The sequence below is a fragment of the Helianthus annuus genome, chromosome 10, assembly GCF_002127325.2.
Source record: "Helianthus annuus cultivar XRQ/B chromosome 10, HanXRQr2.0-SUNRISE, whole genome shotgun sequence".
NCBI classification, from domain to species: Eukaryota; Viridiplantae; Streptophyta; class Magnoliopsida; order Asterales; family Asteraceae; genus Helianthus; species Helianthus annuus.
The window spans coordinates 66,472,741-66,491,241 of NC_035442.2; the positions used below are offsets into that span (position 1 = coordinate 66,472,741).

Genomic DNA, 18,501 nt, shown 5'->3' on the forward strand with positions numbered 1-18,501 from the left:
AATTGGCTGCCTCTAAGGTATCACCTCAAACTCTTAAAGAGTTGTGTTCTGATAATTGCATCATAGCTTTTGCTAACATAAAAGAGGTGAATGGAAATCTTCGCAAACAAGAATCATGTTGCTTGTGGTTTGAATTCTAGATTTAAAAGCTGTATGTTTTACCTTTTCCTATCTGTAATGAATGTAAGTTGGTGTAAATTGGTAAGTCAAGATCGTTCCTTAGCAACTCCAGAAAAACAATGCTCAAGATTTAAAAGTTTCAGCCTCAACTAAAGCATAAGCCACTGGTAAGTATCATTGTTACCTTCGACACAGACTATTGTAAGAATCTGCCCAGGAAATGGACCTTTCATTAAATAACCATCTAGAACTAGAATTTCTCTTCCAATTGTCTTGAAACATGCCATCATTGATGCAAAACAAATATAACATCTTCTAAACAACCTCGTAGGACTACTAGGGTTAGTACAAGGCTCAACGTCAATCTTGATTGTGCTGCCTGGGTTTGCTCTGTGAAGTTCTTCATACTAAGCCCTAAGTAAACCATATTGTTCCCTATAATCTTCTACTATTCTTGTTGTAGCAATCCTCTTGGCCCTAAACAGCTTCTAAATTGAAACATTAAGATGATGCTTTTTTGCAATTGTTTCTTGAATAGCAAGCAAAGGCATCTCTGGGTTCGATTCAATCATTGGTTGGATCTTCTTGGCCGTAACACTCATCGTGTACAATCCTACTTCCTTTGTTGTGAGGCAATGATGTTGGTCATAAATGGTTTTAACACACCAAGAGTCTGCCCTAGATTTTCTTAAGATCTGAACTGCAAAGTGGGAAAGTGGGTTTTTGGTGCTTTTAATGATGTCTTAACGCTAGACCCTTTGTAATTCCAATTTTGCCACTCATCTATTGATCTAGAAACTAAACTCGGATTTGTACCCAAACACACCATCTTGTACCTTAAATGCTTATTTTTCAATATGTAAATTTGCTCTTGTTCTTAACACCGTATGTTTTAACCGTTTGATTTAATTTTTCTTTATCTGGAATCAACTGACCAATATAAAAGGGAAGCGACGAGTCATGAATTCTCCAACTTTCTTTTTCTGCTTTCTTACTTTCTTTGCAACCCTTTCCAAAACTGTGGAATTCTCACGGTCTTCCCTAAAATCATCTAGATCACATGTTACGTCTTCTTGCATCAGGTCCTGATCAATATTCATATTTCTTGCATCCTCAACTATGTCATTGATTTCATCTGGGTCAATGTCAACACACGCCCTAAAATGTTCCATATCTACTTCAAAATCTAACAATATGTTTATCAGGATCCTGATCAACATCCTCTTCATCAGACTCAGCCTCATCCACAACATTAGTATGCTTGGATTGGCCTTAAAATGGATTGCTTGAAGAGGAAAACATTGACTTTCAGTAAATTCAGCATTTTCAACAACCACGATGCTAGATGGAGCATCTGTCTTACAAGGAGTTGCTTCAATTGGAACATGATTCTATGATGGTTCAACATCATCTAATGAATGCATCATTACAGTGGAATGTCCAATTTCAACATAAAGATCAATAAGCTTATACCCTTTACTAACTTGATCACATAAATGTTCTAAATCAACATCAACACTTAATTGTGTAAGTCCAAAATCCAAACAAACATGAGGATTCTTGATAAAATAATATAACACATTATCAAGTGAGTATCAAATGTCTTTCATGATTTGGTCCATGACATCAAAATGCAATTATTCAGTATTAACATTATCTATGTAGATTATCTTACCATTTAGGTACTTCCTTTTTGGATAATCGGAAAACTCATCTTCATGTAGAACCTTAAGTGTACAAAACTTTGATTGACCGACTATGAATATTAATAGACAATTGATCAGTGAGATCTGGTTTCTACGCATCTGAGGAGAGCCAAGAGGCTGGCGGCGGTCGAGTAGTCGACCTACCACAACGCTCGATATCATGATGGAGATAACAACCTCTTCCATGTTTTTTTCTTGTGTGGAAAAAAAAAGTTAGAATTGGAAAACCAACCTCCTCCATGTTTTCTTGTGTGGAAAGATAGATAGATCATAGAAAGTCAAGTCATTCCCTTTTTATAATCAACAGTCTACTCACACCCCTGATATCTCCACCACAAAACCACACGACGGAACAACCACTAAACACCATGGCGGTCGGAAAGGACACGGCGGAGGAGGTGGCGGTGGAGATGATCAAGCCTCGAAACGACACCAGAAACTACAAACGAATAATCCTCCCTAACTCTCTCCAAGTTCTCCTCATCAGTGATCCTGATACAGATAAGGCATATCTTCGATTCAAATATTCAATTACGCCGCCCTAGGGTTTTATATTATTGCGTTGATTATCACTCCACTTGTTTCCGTTAACTCATTGTGTTAATTAGATCGTGAATTCATTTTTTCATATTCATATTATGTTTATTCATTTGTGTGATTGTTAGTGTGCTGCATCGATGAACGTTGGCGTCGGTTCGTTTAGCGATCCGGATGGTCTCGAAGGCATTGCTCATTTTCTAGGTGCGAGTTGTCGTTTTTCTCGTTTGATTTAAGTCATATAAACTGTTAATTCTGTTGATTTTTTGTGTTTGATGAAGATAATGTCTGTTATGCCATTAAAATCGGAATTAGTTATAGGATTTTGTTATTTGATGATGACATAATTTGGTTTCGTGATGATTATTTTGCACATTATAGGTTTAGGTTAAAATTGAAAATCCGGAAATCATTAACAAACTATGGAAATTTGAAGGTATTTTTGAAGGTAGTTATTAATTTGGCTGATGTTTAATTGCAGAGCATATGTTGTTCTATGCAAGTGAGAAGTATCCTTTGGAGGATAGTTATTCTACATACATATCAGAGGTACTTTGTACCTTTCATGATTGGACGACACGTGTTGTTTGATGTTTTACTACTACATGCTGTGTATACGATCTCATATTTGTTGTTCTTTTAAATCTTTGGATATTTTGTTAGAATGGAGGTCGTACCAACGCGTATACATCCTCTGAGCACACCAACTATTTCTTTGATGTTAATGCTGACGGTTTTGATGAGGCTTTGGATAGGTACATATTATTCTTTTTTTTGGTTTGGTCGAATTTTAGTAATCTGTTGGCCTGTGTTAATTTAGCATGTATTTTCTTAATTTCTTGTATAGATTTGCACAGTTCTTTATCAAACCACTGATGTCATCTGATGCAACTACAAGGGAAATAAAAGCTGTTGACTCTGGTTAGCATCAATTTAATGGGTTTGGTGTATAGTTATTGTATATTTTCATTGATGGTCTTATTCACACCCTCCTTCCGCTCGTTTTATACAGAGCATCAGAAGAATTTACTCTCTGATGCATGGAGAATAAATCAGGTAATGTTGTTTTCACATATCAGTGCTATATTATAAGTTCTATGTGTAGAAGAGAGATCTGAAGCTCTAATGTTTTTTGGCTTAACCGTAATTTTGCAGCTGCAAAAACATCTTAGTGCAGAAGGTCACCCATACCACAAGTTCAGTACAGGTTGGCATTTCAAGTTCATTATTATCACTATATATCATATGTCGCCGTAAGCTACATATATATGCCAGCTGCTTATCCAGAAAAATATATGCACTATATATGTTTAACACACTTATTATTATCGAATATACAAGTACAACCAACATGAGACATGCTTATATTAAAACATCTACTAAAACACTTAATACAAACCCTAGTACATCTTAATGCTCACAGGAGTTGTTGAATTTACAAGTAGTATAGGCAGGCCATTATAATTACAATTGGTTGACATTACAACTCCATTGAAACTAACACTAATACAAGAAACCAATTGACATAAGTTGAAACTATTAGCGTACATATTCAGAAGAAAGCAATTATTCAGAAAATCCTTCTGTACTTGTATATGTATCAGCACGTTTGTGAATGAGAAGGAAGCAATTATTCAGAAAATCACATGGTATCAGAGCCTCGCTCTGTATACTCATCCCGCCGTCTCTAAGCTCTCGAGCACCTTTTTGGTTTCGATCCAAATCAGCCAGCCGGCCTTCCTCTTATTTCTATTTTTTTCTTGTTTACCCTAGCCCTCATCAATGGGAGACAAATCAACTGAAACTATTGAACCCAAACCCCTCCCAACTCTTCATCCAGTTTACACAATGACTGACATCCAAAAGAAAGTTCGCATTCTTGATGGCATCGAAGTCACGTACTCGTCATGGGTGAAACTCTTCATCCTTCATGCTCGTGGTTATGACGTTGTCAACCACATAGATGGTTCTGATCCTCCTGCAGAAACTGATCCCAAATATGATCAGTGGAAAAGATAGATGCTATTGTTCTCCAGTGGATTTACCAGACTCTTTCAGATGACCTTCTCACTCGGGTTCTCGAACTCCAGTCCACTGCATTCAAAGCCTGGACTAGGATCAAGAAACTGTATCTCAACAAGGGATCCATAAATTGGGCTGTTAACGAATTGAATGATTATTGAAAAGCTTGTGAACCGTTTGTCAGGAAGTTCATTTATGCTGGCTTACTTATCAAGACTATCTCCAATGCGAACCCTCGAAAAAACCAACAAACGTGCTTAGTCAGTTGCCACATCAGATTTCTATTCATTTTTAAAAAACACCCATCTTCTCTTTAACCCTACAAGCATCTTTACAAATCCGTACAATTTCCACATCTTCACTACTTTTTACATGTATTTTACATAATTAGATTGTTTTCTACGAATTCAAATTACTTATAAAAATATATATGACTTATTATACTAATAACTAACAAATACTTTGTTAGTATAAATAATTTATATAAGTTACAGTATTGTATAAAAGAAATAAAGTTTAGTTAAATTAATGTTTTTAAAATAAAAACATTACATATTACTGTTATTTTATCCATGTACTACATTTAGAATGATTTAAATATAAAATAAATGTGGTGTACAGTACAAGTCATTAAAGCACATGGTGTACAAGTAAGTGATGCACCTCAAATCAAATTGAAACCAAAAAACGAAAATAAAAAGTCACATGGGCAATGTAGCCCTTGTAAAGGGGGCGGTGCCACATCCTCCAAGGGCCGCCCCATGGGGGCCCACCGGAGATAGTCTAAACAAATGAACATATTCGTGAATATTTATTGAACAGTTTGTGAACTGTTTGGTGGGAGGTTCATTTATGTTTGTTTATTTATTAAGCAAACGAACATGAACAAGATTTTATGTTGGTTTACCTAAATGAACGGACACTAACATACATCTTATTTGTTCATTTACGTCACGAACTCTCGGTAATCTTTTTTTTAAGGTTCATTCATATGTGTGTGTGTATACAATTATACTCTCTCTCACACACACACACACATATTATAGGTCTGAAATAAGGGGGGTTTTGTGATCACACAATAATTTCAACAATTATAGTTTGGTGATTGCACTGTCTGCTGATGAGCTAATCAGAGAACACACTGAAGTCTAATTAGCTTAGATCTAGTTCTTTACTTTGACTTCATTTAAGTGCTGGAAGTCTTCTTGCACGGCGCACGCCTTATTTCAATTGTCCCCTTTCAAGCTCTGTGACAGAAGCCTCAAACCTCTGTGAAGGAGATCATAGGTAATGAGGTCAAACAATTAAATTAAAATAGTAATTCTTACTATTGAAACATAAAACCTAAAAGAGCAAAAAAAATAAAAGAAATAAACAGTAGAAGGAAAAGGGGAACAACGGTGCAACAATCGAACAAGAAAGTCGAACAAAGCATGAAAGCAAATAAATTGAAAGAAAAGCAAAACATTGGTGAAACAAACCAAAGCAGCAACAAATCAAACCAAAAAATCTGAGATCCTGAAATAATAAAAAGAAAAGTCAAACATTGGTGAAACCTACGTTGTTAGAAGCCCAGGCTGCACTCAATGAAAAGTTTTCATGATTCATCTGATTTGAACATGTTTTGTAATCCTCATGTTTTCTTAGAAAACTTTTTCATAGAACACCTAAGCTTTACCATAACTAAACAACCCGTAGATAACAGTTATTTTGCATCTACTATCATGAATAGGGAGCTGGGATACACTTGAGGTAAGGCCAAAGGCAAGAGGGATACATACAAGGGATGAGCTCCTCAAATTCTACAAAGAAAATTACTCAGCTAACATCATGAATTTAGTTGTGTATGCAAAAGGTATGCATGTGTCAAATTTTAATAGTCTTATTGAAGTAATTCATGAACTCGTATCATTAACCTATTGTTTTTAATATTTGTATCTTCAGAGAGCCTCGATAAAATTGAAAGCAGTGTACTTAGCAAGTTCCAAGAAATAAGAAATATTGACCGCAGTAAACTTAGTTTCCCTGGTCAACCATGCTCTGACCATCTTCAGGTATTTACAGAATCGATGTTTGTTTTTTAAAAAATTTTAATCTACTTGTATGCCAATCTTCTTTTTAATCTATCGTTCTTGTTTTGTGCATTTGTTTCTTAGGTTATTGTTAAAACCGTTCCTATTAAACGGAGTCACAAGCTGAGAGTTACATGGCCAATCACACCTGGCATTCATCATTACATGGAAGGACCAAGCAGGTATCTTGGTCACTTAATTGGTCACGAAGGAGAAGGATCCCTCTTCTATATCTTGAAAAAGTTGGGTGAGTTGTCATTGTTTTACACGTATCTAACATCTTACTGAATCTTGTGTGTGCTTATTCATTTTCGTAGCATGTCTGTGCAATACAGTTTTCAACAAGTTTTAGTTTAAATGAGTCTTCTATGCTTAATTGGAACTTCATGAAGTTTTCGTTGGTAATCTGTCAATCCAATTATAATTGGAGTGGTATCTACATAAGTTCTAGAGTAAAGTACATGGATGGTCCCTGTGGTTAACCAAGATTTTGGATTTAATCCCTAGCTTTTTAAAAGTACACGGATGGCCCCTGTGGTTTGCACTTTGTAACACATTTAGTCCCCAACTTTTGCCAAAAGTGCACGGATGGTCCTGTGGTATGCACTTTGTAACGCATTTACTCACTAACCGTTGGGGACTAAATGCGTTACAAAGTGCAAATCACAGGGACCATCTGTGTACTTTTGGCAAAAATTGGGGACTAAATATGTTACAAAGTGCAAACCACATGGACCATCCATGTACTTTTGGCAAAAGTTGGGGACTAAACACGTTAATAAGTGCAAACCCACAGGGATCATCCGTGTACTTTTGGCAAAAGTTGGGGACTAAATACGTTACAAAGTGCAAACCACAGGGACCATCCATGTGCTTTTGAAAAACTGTGGTTTGCACTTTGTAACACATTTAGGCACTAAATGCTAGGGACTAAATACGTTACAGAGTGCAAACCAATGGGGCCATTCGTAAGCTTTTGAAAAACTAGGGACTAAATCCAAAATTTTAGTTAACCACAGGGACCGTTCGTGTACTTTGCTCAAGTATTATTATTAATATTATTACTGTCATCATTTAGTTACTGGGTGAGTAATGACATGAAATTGGTTGCAGGTTGGGCAAGTAGTTTATCAGCTGGTGAATCTGACTGGACTCTGGATTTCTCGTTCTTTAAAGTGGTTATTGATTTAACTGATGCTGGTCATGGTCAGTGTTTGTTTCTAGTCCCCTGTGTGTGTGCGTGTGGATGTTCATTCTTTCATTTGTTCTACTTATATATACGTTATCTTTTGAGACATTGGTTATGGTTTAATAGTTTATTGCATGTTTATTGGAACCTAACATCAATTGCATTGTGTTTCTTGAAACACATGGTGGGACCATCTGTTTTTTCACCTGAAAACACCAGAAAATGTTGAGCATATCGTTGGACTTCTATTCAAATACATTTTGCTCTTGCAGCAGTCCGGTGTTAGCAAGTGGATCTTTGATGAGGTACACATGCTAATTTTTTGTGTGTTTTTTGCTTTTTAGTACTTTATGATCTGTTTAAGCTTTAAGGTCTAATGTATCCATTTTATATTTTGTATTTGATGAAGTTTGAACTTTGAACTTGTGGTATTATATTCATGTAAACCGCAGCCTTATTGTTCCTATGTTGGTTTTTATGTTAAATACATTTTGGGCTGTCATATTAGGCATGAATTTTCAGTTTTTAGGTGTTTAAACTTTCATGTTGTATTGGTCCCTATTTGTGTTGCAATATTATGTGGCATGCCTCTATAAAGTCCTAACGATGCTGTTTAATACGTTTTGTAAAGCTTTCAGCAATCTGCGAGACAACTTTTCATTATCAGGATAAAACTCCTCCAATTGATTATGTGGTTAAATGTTCATCAAACATGCAGGTATTTATTCGCCTTTATATTTTGTTTTTCTTTATGTTGGTCAATTTTTTTAAAATTATAAGAAATAATTGTGTTGTTTATCGATACTAATAATCATTTTGAACGTGATAGTTATATCCCGCGAGAGACTGGCTAGTTGGGTCATCTTTACCTTCAAACTTCACTCCAACTGTTATTCAGTCTATGCTAAATGAGCTCACACCAAACAATGTCAGGTAGTTTGCAATCAATTTTTATGCACGATTTTTTCCCAGTTTTCTCATGTAATTCGGTATCAAATTATTATAATAAAAAATATCATCAAGCTCCACCTAAAATATCACTGCCAAATTCAAAATCGCCAATAAATTTAGTATATGCTTTCTCAGTCATTTCTTTCTTCCCTAGAATTTTTTGGGAGTCAACAAACTTTGAAGGACACACTGACCAGACTGAGCCGTGGTATGGAACTGCATATTCTGTTGAAAAAATCACGGGTTCCATCATTCAGGTTTGAACCTACACATGTATCATGTTTATGAAAACAATTGACATTTTTTACATGAGTAAAATGTGATTTTCGTCCCTGAGGTTTGGTCAAATTTGTGACTTTCATCCAAAGGTTTGTTTTTCCGCATCTGGATCCAAAAGGTTTGAAATCTTGCCATTTTCATCCGGCTGTTAACTCCATCCATTTTTCTTTGTTAAGTTAGGGGTATTTCCATCTTTTTTGTCAGGCAATTTGGTCCTTTCAGGGGTATTTGGTCTTTTTACATAAACCGAGAAAGACCGAACTGCCCTTTAAGTTAACAAAAAGACCGAATTGTCCGTTAAGTTAACAAAAAAGACGGAAATACCCCTGGCTTAACGGAGAAAAATGGATGGAGTTAACGAGCCGGATGGAAATGGCAAGATTTCAAACCTTTTGGATCCAGATGTTAAAAAACAAACCTTTGGACAAAAGTCGCAAAACTGGCCAAAGCTCAGGGACAAAAATGGCATTTTACTCTTTTTACATAACCTATTGATTATAATATAATATGGGTAAATTACAGGAATGGATGGATAAAGCTCCCAATGAAAAGCTACATTTGCCTAGCCCTAATGTGTTTATACCTACTGATTTGTCAATAAAGAATGTCCAAGAGAAGGTGTGATTGGTGTTATACTTTTAAGTCAAATCTTAAATTCGAGTTTTGACTCTCATGGTCTTTAAATTTTTAAACAGGTGGATGTCCCGGTTATGCTAAGGAAATCATCATATTCAAGGCTATGGTACAAGCCTGATACAACATTTTCCACACCTAAAGCTTATGTTAAGCTAGATTTCTACTGTCCATTTGGTGGCAACTCGCCTGAAGCAAATGTTCTTACTGACATTTCAACACGGTTATTAATGGATTACTTAAATGAATATGGTTCGTCACAAAGCTTTCTTTGTTTGTTTTTGATTTCATGTGTAACTCACATGTATATGTATACAGTTCTGATACTGCGTGCTATATTCTTTGTTTATCTTATTTGTACATTTCAGCTTACGACGCTCAGGTTGCCGGTCTTTATTATGCCATTTCTCACACAGATAGTGGTTTTCAGGTAAATAATGTCTCATTTTGTATTAGTATGATTGCTCGATGGGGACATAACACGTCATGCATGTATTTTTTTATCAGTAAAAAACATATTGTAAATTTATTTGTTTTGATATAAGAATCCTTGATCTCAAAACTACAAAGTGAGTTGATTTGGGAATCTATAAAACATTGTGGAAACTTAAAAAGATATATTGCGTTTAACATATACATTAGTATTTAGTAAGTTTCTTGCTTATTTAGAAAACCTAAAAGATCTTGGGTGTTTAACATATACGTTAGTAAATTTCTTGCTACCTGTTTAAAAAATGATGGTTATTTTTTTAATTTTCATATATATATATTAATATATCTTATCTCTTGACACTTACTCTGTACTTGTAAACTTATTGTTGATTTTTTTATAACACTGCAGGTGACTGTGACGGGATATAGTCACAAGTTGAAGATCTTACTTGAGACAGTAATTGAGAAAATTACAACTTTTGAAGTTAAACCTGACAGGTTCTATGTGATCAAGGTATATTTGACTTGAATGCTTATGTTGTTTACCATCCCCCTTTTCATATCCCGTTTGTAATTTGTGATTTTTCTCTTCTTTGCAGGAATTGGTCGCAAAACAATATGAAAATTTCAAGTTTCAACAACCATATCAGCAGGCTATGTATTACTGTTCGTTACTTCTAAAAGATCTGTCATGGCCATGGAATGATGAGCTGGAAGTTCTTTCTGTTCTTAAACCTGAAGATTTATCAAGATATTATCCTCAAATTATGTCAAGGACATTCATAGAGTGCTATGCAGCAGGTTTTTTTTCTGCATTTATGATTTGTTTTTTCCCATTCATTTTATAACTTTGCTCATTTTGCTTTATTTTGATAATAGGGAATATTGAACCAACTGAGGCCGAGTCTATGATTCAACATGTTGAAAATGTGCTTTTTAAGGGTCCCAAACCTTTATCTCAACCTCTATTCCCATCTCAACAACTGGCAAATAGAATTGTTAATCTTGAAAAGGGCGTTAAGTATTGCTATACCAAAGAAGGTCTGAATCCAAGCGATGATAATTCAGCTCTTCTTCACTACATTCAGGTACGGGTTTCAAAATTATAAAATATGGGATCTAATTAACTGTTCGAGTAAAATGCCATTTTTGTCCTTGAGGTTTGGCCAGTTTTGCGACTTTCGTCCAAAGGTTTGTTTTTCCGCATCTGGATCCAAAAGGTTTGAAATCTTGCCATTATCATTCGGCTCGTTAACTCCATCCATTTTTCTCCGTTAAGTCGGGTATTTCTGTCTTTTTTGTTAACTTGAAGGGCAATTCAGTCTTTTTCAGGGGTATTCGGTCTTTTTACATAAAGTGAAAAAGACCGAATTACCTTTTAAGTTAACAAAAAGATGGAAATACCCTTGACTTAACGGGAAAAAATGGATGGAGTTAACAAGCTGGATGAAAATGGCAAGATTTTAACCTTTGGGGTCCAGATGCGGAAAAACAAACCTTCGGACGAAAGTCGCAAAACTGGCCAAACCTCAGGGATGAAAATGTCTTTACTCTTTAACTGTTTAATATTATTTAGAGTTAAATGCCATTTTAGTCCCTTAACTCTATTATTTATTTTGATAATTTGAACGACCATTAATATTTTCACATATACACTTTGTTCCCGAGTCTCATTTAACAGGGGGAGAGGAGGGAAAAAAGATGAAAATATGAAAAACCATGTTCCCGAGTTTCATTTAACAGGGGGAGGCGAGGGAAAAGGAAAGAAAATATAACCAAATATGACCATATATTCATCCTCCTAAATTGGAGAGATTAGGAGAGAAAATTTTCCTTCCCCTCCCCTCTCCTCACCTCCCCCTGTTAAATGACTCGGAAACATAGTGATAGGCTTTTATGTATAGGCAAGTATTAACAGGGTGTATGCATACATGCACAGGTACATCAAGATGATTTTAAGTTGAATATCAAACTTCAGCTTGTTGCTCTCATTGCTAAACAACCAGCTTTCCACCAACTTAGATCAGTTGAGCAACTTGGTTACATCACCGTGCTTATGCAGAGGTATATAAATATTTATATATATGAACCTATATTTATTTTGTATTCAACAAATATATTTTTATATAATAAATTGAATAATATGTAGGAATGACTCTGGCATCCGTGGCGTGCAGTTCATCATACAATCTACAGTAAAGGTAGACACTTTTATCTTTTTTTGTTTGTACGAGTACGATGTGTGAGTGTATGACTTGATCAATCCCGTTTTTGGATTTACAGGGCCCTAAACATATCGACTCAAGGGTTCAAGCATTTCTTAAGATGTTTGAGAGTAAACTGTACGAGATGCCTGACAATGAATTCAAGGTTTGATTTTTCTTTTTTTTTTTTCAAAATCGTTAGTTTGTTTCAAAGTGTTAGAATAATAAAAGATAGTCCATGAATATAATACACATACATAAGTGCATTTTTCAAAAAAATAGTTAAAATATATGTTCCAAGTTAAAATATACATAAGTGCCAACCTTCCAAAACCAAACTAGGAACCAAACCATATAAATCTTAAGCCGGTCGACTTACTTCGGTTTGGCTGGTTTCAACAGTTTATGAACACCCCTAGATATGAAAAGATAAATGGTTATACTGATCTATATATTTATAATCTGATGACGCAGAGTAATGTTAATGCATTGATCGAGATGAAGCTTGAGAAACACAAGAACTTGAGAGAAGAATCTAGCTACTTTTGGCGGGAAATCCAGGATGGCACCCTTAAATTTGATAGGAAAGAATACGAGGTATGAAACTTTTTGCATGTTTAGAACATTCCTTTATCTACAAGTTATTAAAGGATTGCAATGAAAATTCAACCTGATTATTTTCATGTCGTGTCAGAAATTGTTACCCCTGTTATTTAAACCATTAGTTGTTCTGTTGAAACAGGTTGCTGCACTAAAGCAGCTGACAAAGGCAGAACTGATCGAATTTTTTGACCAACATATAAAAGCGGGCGCCCCACAAAAGAAGGCACTGAGTGTGCAAGTATATGCAACTACACATTCAACAGAGAACACATCGGACGAAGGTGACAGCAACATGGTTAATATTGACGATGTTTTCGGTTTCAGGAGATCAAGACCTCTCTATGGGTCATTTAAAGGAGGAATTGGTCATGTGAAGCTGTGAGATTTTTGTTCGCAGAAGATCTTGTGTTTACAAGAGAACTTGCTGTTTGAAACCGTCTTTTAACTTTTGAGGATTAATATTTATATTTTATTTGCGTCATCTTTGTATTCTTGTTAACTTTAACGAGAGATTTATTTATGTAAATTTGTATTTAACATGGAAGAAATTATTGTCGGGGGGAAATTCTCTAGAAGAATCGGTGTGGGTGCAGACATGGATTTCTGCAGCCTGTTCGATACTTGTATGATTTCGGGCGCCAATGAACCTCAGGGGTTGAGGGGGGTAGCAACCCTAACATGCTCAACGGACGACCTCCCAGGTGAGTCCATGGCGTTTATTCGGATCTGTCAGGTTGCGATTCATCGGTAGAGATTGATCCATTTGAACCAACCCTTTAACAACTACATGATCATCTGCAAATGAGCCATCAAAAGTAACAAAGTTAATATGGTGACAGTAACCAATTACTAGAATTGACGGCCAAAGCGACACATTATTGTGTCTTTCATCGAAACGTTGCGATGGTTCACAACATATAAAGCAAAACTTTGGCATATTTTTTGGTGCTGTTTCCCATACAAAAATGTACATACTAATTGTTGTCTCTGGATTTCTAGAAACTCATCTAAATACTTCAATATGAGAGTGATTAACATGATTCAAATAAATCATTTAGAATGTTACAAACTATACAACCTACAAATTTCACAAGACTAATGTTTATTTAGTTGGGCTATAACTAAACACATACAAATATGATATAAACGCGACCCATATACTTAACAACTGCTACTCGAAAATGGTTGATAGCCGCTACATATTTTTCATCAAAATTACAAAATATTGGCATCAAGTCGATAACCTTTGGCTTCCAGCATTTGCAAGTTCCAACAAATCTTGTATTAATAATGTCATGTTATTGTGAGACGAACCTCCTTCTATTGCTTTCTTGGCTACCATCCCGAGTGCTTTTGCTTTCTTTCTTATCTCGTTTCCTTCGGACCCCACATCCATTACTCTTTCTATAGCCGTTTTCACCTGCTCGCTCTTCACAGTAACCCCAAAATTGTCTTCCTCGCCCCAGTGCACCACAAACGGAGCACCAACACTCACACCAATCCCCACCACTTGAACTATCAACTTCTCATTTAAAAACTGTTCAGCAAACTGAGGCCATGTATGTGATCATAGGGACACCAACAGATACCCCTTCCAAGATTGAGTTCCAACCGCAGTGTGTCAAGAACCCTCCAACCGAAGGGTGTGATAAGATCAGGAGTTGTGGCGCCCAGTCTCGGATTACCAGCCCTCTTATCTTTTATTCTGTTTTCAAACCCGCTTTCTGATAACCAACTCTCGATCTCGTTAGCTTTGTCACCAGCTCTGATCACCCATATGAACGGTGATTTGGATGCTTCTAAGGCTAAACCCAAGCTCAATGAGCTGTGGAGGGGTGACTCGACTGCTACTACCAAAGCAGGCGTAAACAACCGATCCATGTTCTTTGGAATCGAGCCATTTCACGTAAGGTTGATCATCAACACCGTCTCCTCTTAGCGATTCACCTATATCATTATCGTTAGACAGTGATAATGGCCCTAAACACCAAACCTTACCCCCTTTTAACTTCTTAAACTCCTTAACATATTCTTTCTCCAGCTCCTCAAAACTATTAATCACCATTCCATAAGCTCTAGACTCGGTTTCTCTCACTCGTTCAAGCTGCTCACTCGTTGCCATACGAGTATAATTAAACTCAGGTGGCAGCTGTGCTCGGGTTATCTCAATCCGGTCAGGCAACCCCGGGAGAACAAAAGACTCCGACTCAGGCAATTCTTCGAACACCTTGTGTGCATACAAGTAATGAGTAACCACCTGTTTAAAACAACTCATTCCATCAAATACAATCCTGGGAATCTTAAACTTCGACGCCCTATCATCTGTCCAGAGCATAAACTTATCCGATATAATACAATTTGGTCGAGGGTTTATCGAATCAAACCGTTGTTCAAGTCTTTGTTGCAACATATCAACCGCAGCCGAAAAGTTGGGAAGTAAATGTAAACCGGGCACAGCATCCGCACTTTCACATCCCTCCGGTAATCCATTTTCAATTGCCGGAAATGGGAGTTGAAGAAAACGCACTGGGAGTCCAGCATTGATGTGAATTTGGAGTTTAGGAGCGTATCAAATGGCGTTTACGGGTGTGGTGACGATGGTGACGGTCACATTGGGTCGCTGTGCGAGCATTTTGGCCATGTCGATCATGGGGATGGTGTGGCCTGGAGCTAGTAAGGGGATCATGAGGATGTGAAGGTGGTTCTGGTTGATTGATTCTGAAGCCATTGGGGAATTGTTAGGAAGGTGGGTTGATGAATTCTTCATATTTGTAGATGAAAATCATTGTTCTAGATTTGGGTTTTTGTTTGATACATGAGTGTTGAAAGAAACTTCATGGTGTTTGAAAAGTAGTTTGCATGAGAATACCGGTCTCCCACGGAAGTGTGAAAGAAATGTCTTGATTTGAAAAGTGTGAATCATTGAGGTAATTGTGAGTTTTTTTTTTTTTTTAGTTTTAGACAAGGGGTGTGGGGCTCCACAACCCCCCCCCCCCCCCCCAAGCTTTGGGTCATGGCGCAACCGGCAAATTTTGGACGTTTGGGACGAGCTTGAATGTGAGCCACCCATATAGAGAGAGATGAAATTGTTTTTGTTTTAATTATTTAACTAAATCAAAAAAATAATAATAAAAAAAGGGAGGGAGGACTATCCTCCACAATCTTGGGGTAGTCCTAAGGGGATGGTCCTACATCCATGTTGACGTGATGGATAGTCCTCAAAGGGACTATCCAAACCACACCCCATGGTCTTAGGAGGGTGTTTGAGAGTGTTTATTTTAGTGACTTATTAACTTTTTGACTTTTTAAAAAGTAAAAAAAAGTGTTTGGATGAAACTATTTTGTGAGGAAAAAAATCAATAAATCACTCCATTATGACTTATTAACTTTTTTAAAAAGTTATAAATTGTTTTAAAAAGCTAAGCTAGGCCTTAGTTTAATAATTCATTCAATCATTAACCTCAAAATGTCTTTTTTATTTGAGTGGATATAAAAGATTTATGTTTGAGTTGATATATTTAATTATATTTGACTAGCATGTATGATAGATTTATTTAATTAGACTGATCTCTCAACTCATTTACAATATGTTTAATCTACGGTATGAGTGTTGCTAAATGCACCCCTAATTTTCTTATTTTTATTGAGTGTACTCTTTCTTGAAATTTTTAAATAAATACAAATAAACCTTTTATTTTGTAAGTTCTTTAAAATTGCATCCATTTTAAATATTTAAACAATTGAAGTTTTCGTATAAAATCCTCGTTTTTGAAGGTGCTTCAAGTGAATGAATTCTAAACATTCATTAATCTTAGTTTTTTCAAATTTCACCATATGCAGCCTTCCTCCAAGAATTAGAAAACTACTTTTGTTGCCATTTGTAATACCAAATATCTCCTTTGTTGACATTTTACTCTTTGACTAATCGATCCTTATGTCTTTAAAAATAAACCAACTTGATAAGAGATCCTGTTACAAAATTTAAAAAATATAGCAAAACACTAGTCAAATGAGAGACATCATCGGCCGATTAGACAACAGAATTGTGGGGTCTCTTTCTTCAAAATTCCTTCGAATTGCAGTACCACTAATGGGTTGAGCCATTTCTTTCTCTGTTGTGATCAATTTTGAGAAGAATCAACGGCAAGTATCAATATTTTTTAATCAACGGCAATTATACAGATGTTAATATGTTATATATTATGTTATAATCAATATACAACAACATGTAATATATAAAAGGTAAATGGTGGAATTTAAAAAATATATAAAAATGATATTTTTGGAAAGAGAGGTATAAACACTAAAAATGGAGGTGCATTTAGCCATACCCTAATCTAATTGTTACATCATTTTAACTCGATTTACATAATTAAAATGTTACATTAAATATATTTATATATATCTAATTGTTTGGGGTAGAAATTTTATGACCAAATTTGTAGATTCAAGGCATGATCCTAACATGTGGGACATGAAATAGGATGCTGACGGAACTGAGGATCATGAGCGTCATTGTTACTAATCGTTTGCTTGTCTCTTTAGAGAATATTTTGTGAGAATATTCTAAACATAAACGGCTAGAAGATAACTTGTGCCTAAATTGTCGCAAAGGTAGCTCAATAAAACGTGTGGAAATGGAGTTGGAAGCTGCCAACGGTCATTGACCAATTCTCTTCAGGATCCCGGATTTCTCGGAGCTTTAGTTAGGATTCATTTTTGACTTGTATTAGAAAATGGCTTGATTGGATCATTTTAGGGACACGAAACACTTACTACAAACACACTACACTCGTTCATAAACAGCATTATCAGCTGTAACACTTAGTTTGATCGACCAAGCCTCGCAATGGTAATCATTTTTGGTATTAATATTAGTAAAGCTGTGTAGTTTCCAGCTCCTGAGGTTGTTTTGTGCCGGGTGATCAACTTCATGAAGAAGATCAAAGGCTTTTTCCCCCATGATAAATCCTTATGTTCATTGCATTCATTTCATATTCATAACACTTTAGTTTACAAACTGCTTTCTTAAACCAGGATCTTGAATGTAATTTCAGGATCTTGAGCATCGTATTGGTAATTTCGCTAGCACCTCACCTCAGTGTCTAAATTTGGTTGTAAAGTTCATCTTGTCAATTTTAACCAAAACAATTTGATGCCCATGTGGGGCCAGTGGTGCTTTTCATCCTAAAATTTCTATTAAAATATCTTCTAAACCAATTTCTTGCAAAACTAGCCAAAATCCTCATTAACCACATCCTCTGTGACTGCTGCAACTACCTGAACCAGTAACCCTCTTCCTCCACCTGCTCCCGGAAACCAGAGGAAAACTACTATTGATGCAGGAAATGCATACTCAGGATCGGGGACACCAGAGGAAAACTACTATTGCTGTAGGAAATGAGATCCTGATCGATGTTTTCCTCGGTGCAAAACTAGATGAAACAACAACATGAGACTAACCAACTATTGTTCAAGGAGTTGAGGGAATTGAAGAGCTCCAGGGACCCAATGGAGGTGACAACACCTCTACAAGCCAGAACTCTGAATTTCTGCACACCAGGATCCTCAGGAGTTCACCAAGGAGACTTTATGCCTATCTAGTCAGGATCAGCACCCATTGCCCATTGGCCTTACTCATTCTGTTAGGATCACATGGAGCAAAGATTCAAAAGCTACTCCAGGATACTCCTCCCAGGATCTTAACACTGGTAACTAACAATAATCATTTAATACTAACGATTTCATGCAGA

General features: G+C 36.1%; 1 protein-coding gene and 1 pseudogene across 1 annotated transcript; one reads left to right on the forward strand and one right to left on the reverse strand.

The window, feature by feature from the left end:
- The first annotated feature begins 2,016 nt into the window (after window positions 1–2,016).
- On the forward strand, window positions 2,017–13,296 carry LOC110884632 (insulin-degrading enzyme-like 1, peroxisomal). Its single transcript, XM_022132358.2, has 26 exons — window positions 2,017–2,332; window positions 2,492–2,567; window positions 2,845–2,912; window positions 3,027–3,118; window positions 3,211–3,284; window positions 3,376–3,419; window positions 3,519–3,570; window positions 6,118–6,240; window positions 6,330–6,439; window positions 6,542–6,704; window positions 7,571–7,663; window positions 7,866–7,951; window positions 8,278–8,364; window positions 8,476–8,579; window positions 8,752–8,854; window positions 9,399–9,494; window positions 9,572–9,761; window positions 9,878–9,939; window positions 10,351–10,455; window positions 10,541–10,742; window positions 10,821–11,029; window positions 11,881–12,005; window positions 12,091–12,142; window positions 12,225–12,311; window positions 12,620–12,742; window positions 12,888–13,296. Exons 1-26 carry the CDS (start codon window positions 2,195–2,197, stop codon window positions 13,128–13,130), a joined length of 2,907 nt encoding a protein of 968 aa, XP_021988050.1. The 5' UTR covers window positions 2,017–2,194; the 3' UTR covers window positions 13,131–13,296.
- A 537-nt stretch (window positions 13,297–13,833) lies between these two features.
- LOC110884633 lies at window positions 13,834–15,638 on the reverse strand (annotated as a pseudogene).
- Between the last annotated feature and the right edge of the window lie 2,863 nt (window positions 15,639–18,501).